The sequence below is a fragment of the Podarcis vaucheri genome (genome assembly GCF_965113315.1).
Source record: "Podarcis vaucheri genome assembly, chromosome: Z".
Lineage (NCBI taxonomy): Eukaryota > Metazoa > Chordata > Lepidosauria > Squamata > Lacertidae > Podarcis > Podarcis vaucheri.
This window is the reverse complement of record NC_138758.1, coordinates 50,210,895-50,227,434: the sequence shown is the minus strand read 5'-3', so window position 1 is coordinate 50,227,434 and position 16,540 is coordinate 50,210,895. Positions and strand designations below refer to the sequence as shown.

The following is a 16,540-nucleotide window of genomic DNA, read 5'->3' as shown; positions in this document are numbered from 1 at the left end:
AATGGACTCCTAAGTCTCCTTGTTTCATTCTGCCCACTGGATGCTTCCTAATGTTATGAGCCAAAAAATTATTTTATTTTATTGGGGAGGCTTACAGTATTTGTTTTACAAACCAAGTTATGTTTATCTTAATGGCATGCATATTATTTTGTGTATACAGAGAAGCACAGCTCTGGGGAGCTGGAAGGGACCTCAGGGGTCATCGAGTCCAACCGCAGGAATTACGGATAAGAAGCCGACCTGTCTTGATGGACGCTGCCTGCCTGTGCTGGGGAGGCTGCCCTTCCCAATAGGCATCTGGGGCTGGCTCACCCTGCAGCAGCTCAGGGCTCCGGAACCATTATATTAAGAAAGCCTCTTGTTCTGCAAACCGCCATGTGGGTGAACAATTGATTTTCAACGACGGGGAAGAAAATGGGTTTTTGCAACAGCTAATGCTCTTAAGCCCAGATCAAAGGTGGGGTGGTTTTACAAGGGTGGTTAAGAGCATGCTGCTTTGAGATCCAGCCTTGTGCATCGTTTAAATCACCCCCACCCCCAATTGCAGAGAGAATCTTTCTGCCGCCGCCACCCCTCTCCGATTGCTCATCTCTCTAATTAAACACACAGCTTCCACCTGAAATTTATCCATTTCGATGTTTTACATTTCAAAACGAGGAGCTGCGCAAGGCGGCAGAAACCTTTAGAGGGCGAAGTGTCCATCTGCCATGGCCACCTTTTAGCCTCCCCCCGTCCATGGCTGTTCCCCACCCCCAGGATCCTTCGGGGCTGCCTCCCCTATTCGCCTGGCAGGGCTCATCTCTGCTCCACCCCCACCCCCTGCCCTTGCCCGTCCTTACCCAGATAAGTCGTTCTCGATCACCATCTTCTGCAGCCCCACAGATATGCTGTTGCTGGCGTTGGGCGTCGAGGCAGCATGATCTGCTGTGACGGAGACTTGCACGCAGGACGGGTTGCTGAGGGCCGAATTGACGTCCCTCAGAATGCGTGGCAAGGGTCCAAGCTTTGTTGCTGTGCTCTGGAGGAGTGGGGAGAAACACAAGCAGGGCCATCACTGAGCATGCCTATCCCAGCCACACAACAACGTCTAGGCAACACAACGACCATATATATACGTAAGAGACAATCTTTATAGAGTTCCTTCAAATCACAAAAAGTTCAAAATGAAATCTTTAGTCTCAAAGTCTCTGAAAATCTTTAAATGAAGCGAGGTACCAAACTTTGTACGGTGGAAGACAAGCTGTGAAGCTTTGTGTATTCAACAATGATGTCCAACACCGAACAGTGATTCCGGATATTGACTACTGTTTCATAGAATTCTTCGTCAGCGTGGTGGGTGGATATAGAATGTTTCATAAACCCATCTTACTTTGAATGCTGTGGAACAGCGCTCATGTAAAAATGTAGTATGCAGTGACAAAACAGTACAGTGGTACCTTGGGATGCGAATGGGATCCATTCCGGAGCCCCGTTCACATCCTGAAATGTAAGACAGGATGGCGCGTCTGCGTGTGCTGCGTTTTGCCGCTTCCACGCATGACGTCATTTTGAGTGTCTGCGCATGTGCGAGTGGCGAAAGTAACGCACTCCATTACTTCTGGGTTGCCGTGGTGTACAACCCGAAAGTGCTCAATCTGAAGCACATTCAACCTGAGGTATGACTGTACAAAGTTTGGTACCTCACTTCATTTAAAGATTTTCAGAGACTTTGAGACTACAGATTTCATTTTGAACTTTTTATGATTTGAAGGAATTCTATAAAGATTGTCTGTTACGTATGCATATGGTCATCGTGTTGCCCAGACATTGTTGACTTTCTCTTCGCAACACAAATATTTTGTTAAGGTTCCCCATATGGGGCTTGAAGACTCTGAATGCCTTAGATGGAAACCATTGGGGTTGGCCCTTCCCCATCTACACATGAAGGACAAATCACCCCACTCCACTTCCTCGTTTCAAGAGAATGTGATAAGAGTGCTGCTGGATTGGGTCTATGGACCATCTAGTCCAGCATCCAGTTCTCACAGTGGCTGAGTGCCTAACCCTCTTTTAAAGCCACCCAGGTTGACAGCCATCACTGCCTCCTGTGGGAGGGAGTTCCACAGTTCAACTATACCCCTCATTCACCAGGCAGAGATGCGCCAACCAGATGGGCATGGGCAGGCAAGTGTGGTTGGGGGAAAACAGCCTTAGGTGTCAAACTGAGACCTGTGCCGTGCCTAATTATGCCAGTGGGTCAGATGCCAGTGTCATGTAATAATAATTTATATTTATATCCCACCCTCCCCAGCCAAGACCGGGCTCAGGGCGCTAACAACTAATATAAAAACAAATTGATTGAGATACAACTTAAAAAACAAGATTAAAACACAACATTAAAATGCAGCCTCATTTCAATGGAAACTCAAAAACGTTTTTGGGGATGAAAACGTCAAATCTTCACCAAGGCTAACTATCCAGACTGGTCCAACGTGGGCCAGAAAAAAGCCAGGGAAGTCCCCAAATAGGGGTTCCATCACAGAAGGAGAAAGGAAAAAGGAAAGAGGGGAAGGGGATCAAGTTTATTTCCAAGCCAACGGCCAGGCGGAACACAGGAATACAGCCTGACCACAAAACTGGCAAGAACCAGTTAAGGAGGAACGTAATGGTTGAATGTTAAGAGTGAGAAACAACTCCAGTTAAGAAACAAGGAGGGTTTTGCACGTACAGTAAAAAAAAATGGTTAAGTGTTTCCAAGGAATGAAAGGTCCCCCAATCAGCTGGAGGGCACCAGTTGAGGGAAGGCCTGTTTTCCAGACTGTCCTGTTTGAATAGAGGATTTTGTTTTGCCTTTTTTTAAAAAAAAGAAATAATTATTTACTTAACATTTAACAACAACAGCCAAGAATGTAGAACTTGAGCTGGCAAGGACCAACTTAAGTTAGGTGCAAATAAGGTTCACTATGGTTTTTAAGAAGCCTGCAAAGTCTGATGGTCATAAAAAATGCACCTAATTTTGTTCGCACAACAATGTGCCTGGAGGACGGATTTGGCATGCAAATTCTGCTGTCAAAGTCAGAACTCCTTTTCGTTCCTGAATTCCATGTTTTCAGCTTGCCTGTCTTTGCTTATAAATATACCCCCAGTTTTGTATGCTGACTGAGACTTTCCTGACAAAGAAGGAATGTTCAAATGCCGACGTACGTACTGTTCACTGTTGATTTCACATGATTATACACTGCATTTTTAAATTATTGCTTTGGTGGGGTAGTTTACTGGTGGGTGGCTATACAAATTCAACAAGCCTACGGGTACCTGGTCCAGCTGAATCACAACCTCCCAGAGCAGAGAGTGTAAGGTGGAGAGTTCACGGCCCAGATCAATGTACCCTTCGAAACCGGCCGTGTTGGATAGAGTCTCTGGGTTGGAGATCTCCAGCAGGAACCGCTGCATGTTGGTCCACTCGTGCTCCAGGAACTGGTTCATGAAGGACATGTATTCTTCTTTGCTGCCAAACCTGTTACGAACAAAGCACATGAAGCGGTCTGGTTGGCCGCTGTGAGAACAGGGCGGTGGGAGAAGAGAAGTCTTTATATCTGACCCAGCGGCCAGGCTCCCCTGATGCTCTATGCCCAGAGGCTGTCTACCCATAAATACTGGTTTCTAAGGGATCAGGCAGGTTCTTGTCCTCACATCCTGCTTGGGGGTGCCTGGGGTGCGGGGCTAGAGGGGCCTTTGGTCTGTCCAGCAGCCAGGCTCTCCCAGTGTTCTTACAAGACTCAGATACAACCCACATTGTGTGGGTTAGCATGCCACGATGGCAGAGCCAATTAGCCAGGGTTTGGGGTGTTGCTAGGTACATCAGAGACTTGGAGCAAAGATGCACAGCCCAAGGGAAGATGGTGAACAGGTGTGTTTCCCGCCGGAGCTGTGCTTTTGCAGACCACCCACCCACCTTGCAAGCAAAGTAAACAAACTTGGTGATAGCGAGGGGAGGAGAAGATCACCCAGTGCCTGGTGCAAAACACACACCAACAATGCACCTGGGTTGGGGTGCTAATGTCTGGAAATAAAGCTACTTCTCCTGTTGAGTCAGTGGTGGTGTAGTGGTTAGAGCAGCCTTTCTCAACCTTGGGTCTCCAGCTGCTGTTGGACTATGCCTCCCGTCATCCCTAGTGAACAAGACCAGTGGTCAGGGATGATGGGAGCTGTAGTCCAACAACCAAAGTTGAGAATCCCTGGATTAGAGAGTGCTGTGCTATGAGCTGGGAGACCAGGTTCTACCCCCACTCAACCCATGAAGGTCTTGGGATCCATCTAGCTCAGTACTGTATGCACCGGCTAGCAGCACTCCTCCAGCATTTGATACTGGGACCATTCCCAGCCCTAACTGGAGATGGCCCAGATTGAGCTTGGGTTGTTCTGCATGCAAAACGAAGCTATGATCCTTCCCCAACAGGTAGGTAGGTAGGAAGCCACCTTATACCATGTCCAACCATTGTTCCACCTAGCTCAGTATGGCCTACACTGACTGGCAGCAGTTTCAGATGGGGATCTTTTTCCAGTACTGTCCAGAAACGCTGGGGATTGAATCTGGGGTGTCCTGGGTGCAAAGGAGGCACTCTCCCATGGAACTGGGGCCAGAACAACCCAAGAAGAGCCTGCTAGATCAGGCCAATGGGCCATCTGTTCCAGCATCCTATTCTCACCTGTGGCCAACCAGGTGCCTGTGGAAAACCAGCAAGAAGGATTTGAGCGCAAGAGCAACTCTCCCCTCCTGTGGCTTCTAGCAACCAGGATACCAGAAGTATTGCAACCTCCAGCTGTGGTAGCAGAGCAGAGCCATCATGGCTAGTAACCCTCAATAGCCCTCTCCTCTTATATCTCTATGCTGTTGGGCAGCAGAGAGTCTGTGGATCAGGAAGCTGGTGTGGGGGGTGGGTGGGCGGTGTGGGCAGGGGCTGCCAGGAGGTGGGCCAAGAGCTGGATTTCGGCCTGAACCCCTTTACGACGGACCCAGCCAAAGCCAAATCACTGGCCTTCCAGATGATGTAATTTCACCCCCTTCCACAGACCAGGGGCGCCCAAGGCCTTGACAAAGTCACCTTCGCTGAAAAGATTATTGGGCGGTCGGGCAATGCCAAATTAGACGGCCGCGTTGGCAGGGAGGATGGCTGGCCAGCAATTTGAGCAGGTGGGTGTACGAGTGAGAGAGAGATGGTGGAGGAGGGCTGATCCTGTCAACTCATGTGACACAGATGCAAGTCTCCTCTGTTCCAGCAGACCCCCATCTTAAGATGCTTTTGTCAGCAAACTCACTCACTGCTGCTACTACCCTCTCTCTGTCTCTCTCTCTCTGTCTCTCTCTCTCTCTCTGTGTGTGTGCGCAGAGATTCTCTTTCGTTCGCTCTCTATCTCACAGCTCAGGATAAGAAGCTCAGAGCTCCTGAGCAAAGCCAGTGTGGAGATTTCTGAAATCTTTCCCCCTTTGTTTCCACCAAACCTACAGGCTTAGTTTAGAAAACTGACAGCACGGCTGTTTCCCCTGCCAGAGCTGATCCTCCTGGTTTTAGGGGCTTTAAAAAAATCATAGCGCCAAGAAGTGTATGTGTGCAAGGGGGGGTGGGGAAGCCTTGTGCAGAGCGTGGGGTCCAGCATGTAGCCTATCCTGGCTCCATTCGTGAGCTTGGTTCTATTGCAACTGGAGAGGTAACTGCAAAAACAAACCTGATCACCCATTTCCTCCTTGAATTGTGCTAAAAAAGAAACACCGTCCCGCGCAACCCCGCTTTAAAGCTTGGGGTGATGTGGGTGATTTGCCTTACTGCAACTGTGTTGTGATCAGCCGTGACTTCTGCATTGCAGGGGGCTGGACCAGATGACCCTCGGGGTGTCCCCCCCCCAACTCTATAATTCTATCCAGTCACTTAATAGCAAGGAAGAGGCATCCTTATCCTGCTTTCCCTCCCTGTGCAGTTCTGGGGCAAAGGGTTGGGTGGGATGGGTTGCAATAATAATAATAATATTTCTACCCCACCCATCAGGCTGGGTATCTCCAGCCACTCTGGGTGGCTCCCAACAGAACATTAAAAAAAAAAAGTTGCTGGAGCATCAGATGCAACTCTCGCTTTTGTACAGTGGATTACATTCCAGCCCTGCAGAAGGCAGAGGCTCCCGTGCAACAGAAACCTCCCCACCCAGGCAAACAGGAGGCATTGGCACAATTCAAGGACTCAGGGAGAGCCTGGAGCAATGCTAATGAATGGGTGTGGACTAGAGGGTGTGTGTTCTGGAAGAGGGCCAAGGGCTAGAGAGAGAGGCCTGGATGGCCACATTCAGCTCTCTGGCCTGAGGTTGCCCACCCCTGAGTTATGATGTCACAGCCCCCAGAAGACCCCCGTTTGGTACGATCTCAGATTAGCAGAGCTGGAAAGTGTCTTTCCCAAGGACCTTCGGAGAAGCAGATGGAGAGCAGAGCTGCTGGTCTGACCCTACAAGCTGCGGGATGAGTTACTGAGTGCAGAACGCAGCTGCCTGAGAATCTTAGCTTCAATTCATGTTCCTAGTCCCTTACTGTTGCCAAGCGTGGAGACAGACAGCCAGGTCGTGCAGCCACAGCAGTGACCACAGGAGGAATGACCGTTGGGAGGAGTGCAGAGAGAAGAAACACCATCATCTGCCCCAGCTGCAACAAAACATGTCTCTCCTGTATTGTTCCCCACAGCCACAACAGGCGCTGCAGCCTGCCAATAAGCTGGACATCACCTGCAAAGACGCACTCCTCCACTGTCTCCTGAGACAGACGGATGCCAACAACTGTTGCCAGTTGAAATTTAAGAAGCCAGAAGGGTGCCCAGATGAGATTCACAGCACTTGGGGCAGAGGGAGATGAATCTGCAGATTGGGCAGATTTATAGCCATTTATGTGGGCAAAATGGTGAGCCTTGGGAGTGCTCAGCCTCTGGACCTAAGGCAGCTTCCCGGTCGTTTTTAAGAGAGAGAGAGACGGAGAGAGAGAGAGAGAGGAGTTCCTGGGGAAAGGTTTACTTTGCAAAGTTGGCCAGGTTCTGCGTGACCTTGGCGATCAGGGTCAGGGTGCGGGCTGTGCGGTCATCGGGATACTCCTGGAGGAGGCTGAAGAGGGAGGGCGACATGATGGCCGGGCAGAGGAAGCGGAGGAACAGCGAGGCGCTGATCAGGCGCTCACTGATGTCTGGGCGGCCGCGGCTGCTGCACTCCTGGCGCCACGAGGCGAAGACCTCCTTCAGCTCTCTCGGGAAGACGCTGCAAAGAGAGGCAAGAGGAGGGAAGGTGGGTGCCAGGCCTTTTGCTCCCCCTGGGGGGAAAAGACCCTCTGGTGGGCTTCCAGAGGCAAGGAAGAGCCCCCCTCAGCCCTCCTCTAGCACAAATCAAACCTGAGCTCCCAAAAAATATTTTAAAATTTCTCCTATTCTGGCATTGAAAGTATTTATTATTTATTCCCTAAGATTCATATACCCGCTTCGGTGTGCAGAAAATACTTCAAAGAGGTTTATAAAACAGCATGGTTATTGGTAAAAGAAAACTAAAATATTCCAAAAATTAAAGCCAACCTTTAACCAAAAATCACATCACCAATCCTATACAGTCATACCTCGTTACGTCCGCTTCATGTTACGTTCTTTCAGGTTACGTCCCACGCGACCCGGAAGTACCGGAAAGGGTTATTTCTGGGTTTCACTTCTCACACATGTGCAGACGCGCAAAATGACGTCATGCGCATGCGCAGAAGCGGCAAATTGCAACCCATGCATGCACAGACACACCGTTGACGGGTTGTGTTCTTTTCATGCTGCGAACGGGCCTCCGGAACGGATCCCGTTCGCAACCAGAGGTACCACTGTATATCTTGGCAGGCTTTGCCTAAACAAAAAGAGTACAGTGGTACCTCGGGTTAAGAACTTAATTCGTTCTGGAGGTCCGTTCTTAACCTGAAACTGTCCTTACCACTTTAGCTAATGGGCCTCCTGCTGCTGCTGCACAATTTCTGTTCTCATCCTGAAGCAAAGTTCTTAACCCGAGATTTCTGGGTTAGCAGAGTCTGAAACCTGAAGTGTCTGTAACCTGAAGCATCTGTAACCTGAGGTACCACTGTACAACAAAGGTGCCTGTCTGGTGCCAATAGGTAGGGAATTTCAAAGACCAACACCTTTACAAACGCAGAATGGAAATTATGTGACACATGTAACAGTGCAAGTTGGAATGGGAAGAAAGATTGGCTGTTAATCCACACTGGGAAACTGTAGCTCTGGGAGGGGACTAGAGAGTCTCCTATCAACCCCCAACACCCTTAACCAGCTGCAGCTCCCATAATTCCTGGGGGGTGGAGCCACGGCTGTTTAAAGTGGTACTGAAGTGCTTTAAATCTATGGTGCCAAGGTGGCCTCAGACTTCAGTTCCCACCAGCGTCAGTCAGAAGAGCTCAATGCTAGCAGGGGCTGATGGGAGATGTAGTCCAAAGTACCCAAAGAGCAACGGGCTGAACTAAGCCACAGATAGGGACCCTGCAGCCTCCAGATGATGCAGACAGCATCTGGAGGGCTGCAGATTCTGCATCCCTGAGCCAAAAACCAACAGCCATTAAAGCTGGATGTAAATGATATTTGCTTCCTGGTCGTTCCATCTCTGCCTCTTCATGGCGCAAAGCTCTAGCTGCAGTTTTCCCTTGGGCTAATTTTTGAGGCTTTGACTGACTTTGCAGTAGCCCAACCTTTTTTCTTTTTGGAAAAAACCAAAACTAAAAAACAACAACAAAGCAAACAAATGCTAATTGTGTGATGGAACTCAGGGTCACCCACATGTCCCAGAGGACCAGCTTTCTCTGTTTGGAAACTACAGGTAAGCGCATATAGCCAAGGTGTCACGAGATGCAGCAGCAAAGTCTCTTGCAGGCACTGGCTGGTCCTGCTGACAGCCCTTGCGAACAGGGCTGCTGCCAACTCTTCAAATGGTTCTTGCTTCTGTGTCTTTCACAGCTACTAGCAGGGATCACCAGGTAAAGGGGTATCCTTGCACAGGGGAAGGGTTAGGATTAGGACCTATTCCCCCCCTCCCCCGGCATCTCAAGTTGCTGTTAAAAGTACAAGAGCAGGGCACACTTATTTTTCTGGTCAGTTGGCAACCTATTACTCTCTCCCACATCAGGTCCTTTGGGAGCATCACACATTTACTGCCATCTCTGCAGTTGCCCCTTCTTCAGAGAGAGAGAAATATGATTACCTCTAAGCATGAAGAAAACACACCCCAACCCCAATAGTGAGCACCTAGATGTCACGGTCACACACACACACACATTATACGTCTGTGAAAACCAATACAGTCATAACTTGGGTTACAGATGCTTCAGGTTACAGACTCCGCTAACCCAGAAATAGTACCTCGGGTTAAGTACTTTACCTCAGGATGAGAACAGAAATGGCGCAGCGGCAGCAGTGGGAGGCCCGATTAGCTAAAGTGGTACCTCAGGTTAAGAATAGTTTCAGGTTAAGAACGGACCTCCGAAACGAATTAAGCTCTTAACCCAAGGTACCACTGTACAGTGGACGCTCAGGTTGTGAATGTGATCTTTATGGGATGCATGTTTGTAACCCACAGCGTTCACAACCCACAGCTGCATGTCTGCGCACACGCGGGTTGCGATTTGGCACTTCTGTGCATGTGCAAAGTGCATTTTGGCACTTCTGTTTTTTTAAAAAAATAATATTTATTACTTTTCCAACAATTTAAACACTACAAAAAAAGAACAATACGATACAATACAAAAACACTACATAACACAAACACATTAAACTAACAAAACAAAACAAAAAGAAACAAAAACAGTTTAAAACACATCAAACAATTTCAATATCTTATCTTTCATTCACTTATTTCAATGACCTCCTCACACCTCCCTTTTTGTATTCCACTTCTGTTAATCGTTTCAGCAATTCCTTTCCATCTTCCTCTGTTTTCTATCCTATAATTATCTTAACACATTCTAACCTTATTTTTTCTTTTAATATTCTATTAATCTATTTATACTTAATTCCTTAAAACATTTCTACTAAAGCCATATAACTTCATTCCAACATTCTTCTAACATTCATTAATTTTACAGTATTTCTGTAAATAGTCTTTAAACTTTTTCCAGTCTTCTTCCACCGACTCTTCTCCCTGGTCTCGGATTTCTGCCAGTCATTTCCGCCAATTCCATATAGTCCATCAACTTCATCTGCCATTCTTCCCGGGTGGGTAAATCTTGTGTCTTCCAGTACTTCGGCATGAGTATTCTTGCTGCTGTTGTTGCGATTTGGCACTTCTGTGCATGCATTACCGCCGAAACCCGGAAGTAACCTGTTCCAGTACTTCCTGGTTTCGGCAGTCCGTAACCCAAAAAAATGCAACCTGAAGCATCTGTAACCCGAGGTATGACTGTACAAGGACAGAGTTAGTTCACAATGAAAATTAACTTGCTGATTTACCCATCTTTTGCCAGAGGGGAGGTGTGTTTTCTGTTTTTGTTTGGTCACAAAGCAGGGGCAATGGGGGTGTATTTTGCCCACCCCCGGGCTCTCACTTCTAGCACCCCAAAGCACCCCACTCCACCAGTCCCCGTCCACTGACCAGTACGAGTTGATAATCTTGCAGAAGGCCAGCTCACAGCACATCTTCAGGTTGCTCTGATGCTCTGGGAGGTCTGAGGAGGAGCATTTGCTGGGATCCACCTCACAGTTTTCGTCCGATTCATACAGTGCCTTGATGAACTCGCCTGAAAGCACCAGGAGAGCAAGAAATAAACAGATAGATCATAAGGAGAGCCACAAGAAAACTGCAAACTTGGAATGCAGTGACCTGATTGGTGCCCTTCAAGTCAGCAGGCAGACGGGGACTTTGCTCTGCTTTGCTACTATCAGTATGACCTTAACAGGATGGATCGAGTTCAGGGTCAAAAGCAACAAAACCAATCTCCGTAGCAACACAAGTTAAGGTTCTGCACTTAGGCAGGAATAGCCAGGTGCACAAATATAGGATGGGAGATACCTTCCCCTTGTTTCTATTTTATTTTTATTAGGTATTGCAATTAGGTGGTATGGAACGGTACTTCCAAGAAACAGACAGAAATTCTCCAGGAAAAACGAAAAGCAATGCATAGACATATACACAGCCATTCCATGGGAGAGCACAGAAAGGCTAAACTTCAGCAACAGAATCGCAGTTCAGGTTACTAGTTCTTGTGGCTGGAAAGCTGTACTTGAAAGGCTGCGGGCGTCAGGACTGTTGAGATGCTGCAGCCAAACAAAGGTAAAGGAGCAGCAGTTTGTTTTTTAGATTCCCCGTTTCTTTTGTCGCTCACGCCCTTTCTTGATAAAAATGCAACTGCCTTACGAAAAAGCTCACCCCAATTTCTAAGGTCCTCGGTGCAGAGATATTTATTTGTTTAATATAAATGTATACACAGCTTGATTGATTGTAAGGGGTGGGGAAACCCTCACAGAAGTTAATAATAATAATAATAATAATAATAATAATAATAATAATAATAATAATAAAGCAATACAATTATCAATAAAAACAATTGTGCTGCAAAGCGCAAGGGAAGCCCCACACAGAGCACATTGCCTCCCTTACCCACCATTTTGCATCTGCTGAGTCTGTGAAGCACAGTTTGCATCAGTGATGGGATGATTGTAAACACTGCCTTGCACAGGTGTGCTCAGGCCAAGAGGTGTGGATATAACCTGGACAAGGTGTGTGTGTGTGGAATCAGGTAGGAGATTCAACTGAAGCAAACCTCTGCAAAAAGGGTTATTTGCAGTTTTAGGCTCCTAATGACTTTTGGCTGTAGGAAAGTAAGGAGATTATCATTATAACAAAAGGCTAAAAGACCAGGAGATTACGGGGGTGGGTGGCAGAGGAGCAGAGCTTGACAACCCCTGCCCCAAGCCCACCCTGCTGCCAGTCTGCAGGTCTCCTGTCTGTGGAAAAGCACACTGGTGGGTCACAAGGGCCCTGTATGGGTCTGCCTTTAAAACCTTACAAGTAAACAATGCGACCCCAGCGGTCTCTCCTTGACATGCTCCTGGGCTGCATGCAGGAGCTGCCCCCCCCCAAATACAAAAGCAGCTGACCCTGCCATCACCTGTATGGAGTCAGAAGTAGAGCGATCTAACTACTAAAGTGCATGTGCTGGCAGCCTTGAGGCTGGACTACTGCAGGGAGTTCTTTGTGGGGCTGCCCTAGGGCCCGGAAGCTCCAGCTGGTGAAGAAGGTGGCAACCAGACTGCTGATGTGGACATCTGGTTCACAACACGTGACACCTTTGTTAAAGCATCTGCATTCGTTTCCCACCTACTACCAAGCCAGTCTCACTGATTTGCAAGACCCTGAACAACTAAGGTCCAAGGTACCTAAGGGACGGCCTGAGCCCTTATATCCCAGCTCAGTCACCAAGATTACCTGCAGGGGGTGTTCTTTGCAATTTCCTGTGTTGATGAGGCTCATTTGACAAGAAGAAACTGAGCCTTTAGTGCCATCAGTGCAGTCCTCTGGAACTCTCTGTCACTAGACATTCAGCAGGCACCTTCTGCTTCAATCTTTTAAACGCCTGCTTATGCCCCCCTCCTCCCATTCTGTCAGGCTTGTGCAGGCAACCAAGAACACATGTTTCCACAATAGTTAGCCGATTTCTGATTTCTGAAGGAGCATCTCCACCCCCATTCTTCTGCCCAGACGCTGAGGTCCAGCGCGGAGGGCCTTCTGGCGGTTCCCTCACTGAGAGAAGCCAAGTTACAGGGAACCAGGCACAGGGCCTTCTTGGTGGTGGTGCCCGCCCTGTGGAATGCCCTCCCACCAGATGTCAAAGAGATAAACAACTACCAGACTTTTAGAAGACATCTGAAGGCAGCCCTGTTCAGGGAAGTTTCTAATGTGTGACATTTTAATGTATTTTTAATATTTGTTGGAAACCGCCCAGAGTGGCTGGGGAATCCCAGCCAGATGGGCAGGGTACTTATTATTATTATTATTATTATTATTATTATTATTATTATTATTATTAACTTGTTCTCATGATTTTCATTAAACCGTTTGATATCTTACGACTCTGGGGTTGCGCTCTCATCTCGCTTTACTGGCCGAGGGAGCCGGTGTACAGCTTCCGTGTCATGTGGCCAGCATGACTAAGCTGCTTCTGGCGAACCAGAGCAGCGCACGGAAACGCCGTTTACCTAGGCTCTGTGGTTTAGACCACAGCGCCACCCGTGAGTACTGGTATATTAGTATTTTAAGAAACAAAATAAATAGTCGACATGCGTTAATGTTAGGCTTTCCTCCAGCATGAACACTCTTCTGACCGTGTATGCTGAAAGAGAAATGTAGGATGGCAAGGCAGAACACCTGGGAGTGGCTAGATAGAGCCTCCTGGCTAAGAGGAAGTCTGCCTCTTACTCTCTGGTACGGGGGCACAACAATAGCTTGCCTTTGCACCTGGTCTGGAGGTTTTCCTTTTGGGTGACTGCCTGGCTATGGCTGGTTGCTGAACCTGCTTGCAGGTCGGATCCAATAGCCAGAGGTCTTCTCAGGTTCTTTAAGTACTACGTAAACAAAACCTCCATTTACAAGGGCAGTCTCCCTCTGGATATCAAATGTTAGGCAGCAGCAACAAAAGACGGGGTCTCTTGCCTCTATCCTTTGTTTGAGAGATTCCCAGCCATCAAAGTAGCAGGACCCTGGGCCACAGGAACCTTTGGTCTGATCCCCTAAAGCAAAGACCCTCTTTCCCAGAGGGAGAAAACTACAGAAACTGGAAGGCGGATTTTGGCACACACCAATGTAAGGAATCAAAGAATGGCAGAGTTGAGAGTGAGTCTCCAAGGGCCATCTAGTCCAACCCTCTGTGACTTCCGGATGGCTGCACTATGGAGGACGGACGGCAAATCTGACAGCTCCGTTGGATTCGATTTCACAAAGGGTCGGGGGAAGCGCAGCCCCCCAAAAAACCTCAAAAGGGTCTTTGAGGTGTTGAGAAGTCCTGCAGCTCACAAACAGCATCTCCGAAGCTCCAGTTTCTGCCTCCGTGGTGAAAGGTACGGGGAGTCAGGGTGTGTGTGTGTGTCACGGTTAGGCAACAGCGCGACTCTGTGAAAGTGAAGTCTCCAAGTCAGCCTTACAGTGGTCTACTTCTCCAAGAAATAAAAAAAAAAAAAAATTAAAATCCAAGCTGATTGCAAAGGTGAGGAAAATTAATTTCATTAATTCGGCAAGAGCGGGAGGATTAAAAGGAATTCCACTCCCGCCTATGGCTGTTATATTATGCAAGTGAAATCTTACATGTAAAGAGTCTATGGACTTTCTGGCTGGAGTTAAAGCCAGCTAATTAAAGGACTATACATAGCTTTCTTAATAACAATCTTGATATTTCTGAGCTTTTAAAATACTGAACTTGAACCAAGCCTGACCTGAACTTGAGACAGTATTTAAACTGTGACTTGAACTTGAACTAAAGACTGATTATAATTGTATAAAAATGGGAGATACGCTTTGAATCCATGATTTTAAAGACATATTTGGTTGGATTTCTTTTGAAGAGGATCTTGAGACTTTAAAGATTGAGAAGATACAGCCATTGTGGATTAAGTGTTCTAAAAGACTCTGGTTGGTCAAGTTTTAAGATTAAAAGAAGAGGACTATATTATTTACATACAATGACAAGACCACCTTGGATTTAAAACTAAATTTATACCTTTAAAGACTTATCTCTGCTGGATATTGAAAACTACAATTGTAATTAAGTCCCTGGAATTTGGATCTTTACAGGCTGCTTAGAACGGCGACAAATTTGGTATTATTTTTATTTCAATCATACATACAGAAAATTAGTGTAAAAGACTTTTCTTTCTTTCTTTCTTTCTTTCTTTCTTTCTTTCTTTCTTTCTTTCTTTCCTTCCTTCCTTCCTTCCTTCCTTCCTTCCTTCCTTCCTTCCTTTTCTTTCTTTTTCTTTCTCTTCCTTAAAGTCCTACTTTTATGATATTGTCTATTCCCTGATTTTAATTAGGTTCACACTTACTTTACTATTGTTAACATTTGTGTAAAAGCTGGGTGTTGGGAGGGGGTAAGAACAAAGGGAAAGTGTAACGAACTTTGTAACTTTCCAAGCTCAGCAAAGTGACCTTGACAGGTGGTGATTAAAATTAAAATAGCCGTTTCTGCTGGGAAAAATTCTTGTTTTGAAATTTGGCTGCTAGAGAGAACAGACAAGTTGCGAGAAAGTTAAATCACAGCTAAGACCTTATAAATAAAAAGTTAAGGAGAGATATGGCAGCGAAGAGACCTCTGACCCTAATACAAGGCAGAAAAGCCTCAATACAAGAGGCTAAATCTTAACTTGTTGAACAATTTGCAGAATTTAAAAAGGAAATGGGTAGTGAAATAAAGGAGGCTATTGGTGCGTTAGCCAGCCAGATTGATAAGAATACAAATAGGATGTTAGAAGCAATAGGCCAAATTAAAGATTTGAATGTGAGAACTACAAAGGTGCAAACGGTGGTAAAAGGTATGGAAAAGAAAACAATGCGGGTGAATGAAGAGGTGAAAGGCCTGAAAAAAGATCAGGAAAATTAAAGACAGATGTAGGTGGATTGTGTACAACCCAAGAAATGGCTTGGAATGCTTTAGCTCAGGCACCCCCAACTTGCAGCCCTCCAGATGTTTTGGCCTACAATTCCCATGATCCCTAGCTAACAGGACCAGTGGTCACGGATGATGGGAATTGTAGTCCAAAACATCTGGAGGGCTGAAGCTTGGGGATGCCTGCTTTAGCTGCTATGGAGATGAGACAGAGAGAAAATGTGGAATGGCTGAGGGGAGTCCCGGAAGAAGATGAGCAGGATCTAAGAGAATATCTAGATGAAGTGATGGCTGAGTGGTTGGGAATTGATAAAGGAGTTCTGGATAGCTCAGTGGATAAGATTTACAGAGTTAGTTCCAAAATAGCAAATATTAGGAAGGTACCAGGGGATAGTCTGATCTTTTTAAATTCAGGATATTTAAGGGATAAAAATTTCCAGACCAACTACACTAATAAACTTCAAACTGATGAAACAAATATTCTTTAACATTAAAGAAATTCCTGCTGGTCTTCTTAAAAAACGCATTTGTTATAAATATATAACCGATGCTTTAAGAAGAAATGAGATACGATACAGATGGGAATTCCCAGAAGGACTATCCTTCACTTATAAGGATAAAAAATTCAGATCTAGGGATTTGGAAGATGCGGATAAGTTTTGGAGGAGATATAGCAAAGATCTTGGAGAAGTGGGACAATTACCTGAGGGAGCTGTAGGATGACAAGAACCAGAAGTATCACAAGAAAGTGTAAATAGCCAAGAAGAAGAGGAGGAGAACAAAAAAGAAAAAGAAAAAAGGTAAAAAAGAAAAGAATGTAATAACAGAAAGAAATATGGCTGATTTGAAGATATTAAGTTGGAATGTAAATGGATTAAATAATAAAACAATAAAACAAAAAGGAATAGAATTGAA

General features: G+C 46.3%; 1 protein-coding gene across 10 annotated transcripts in view; it reads right to left on the bottom strand.

Moving 5' to 3' along the window:
- DAB2IP (DAB2 interacting protein) overlaps positions 1-16,540 on the bottom strand; it is a 320,886-nt gene that overhangs the window by 30,465 nt on the left and 273,881 nt on the right. For all 10 annotated transcript variants that reach the window (XM_082208814.1, XM_082208812.1, XM_082208815.1 and 7 more), the window contains 4 exons: positions 10,624-10,768; positions 7,027-7,263; positions 3,295-3,496; positions 840-1,018 (listed from right to left, as the gene is read on the bottom strand). In XM_082208814.1, the coding sequence (XP_082064940.1) occupies positions 840-1,018; positions 3,295-3,496; positions 7,027-7,263; positions 10,624-10,768 (763 nt within the window). The remainder of the gene's footprint in view (positions 1-839; positions 1,019-3,294; positions 3,497-7,026; positions 7,264-10,623; positions 10,769-16,540) is intronic.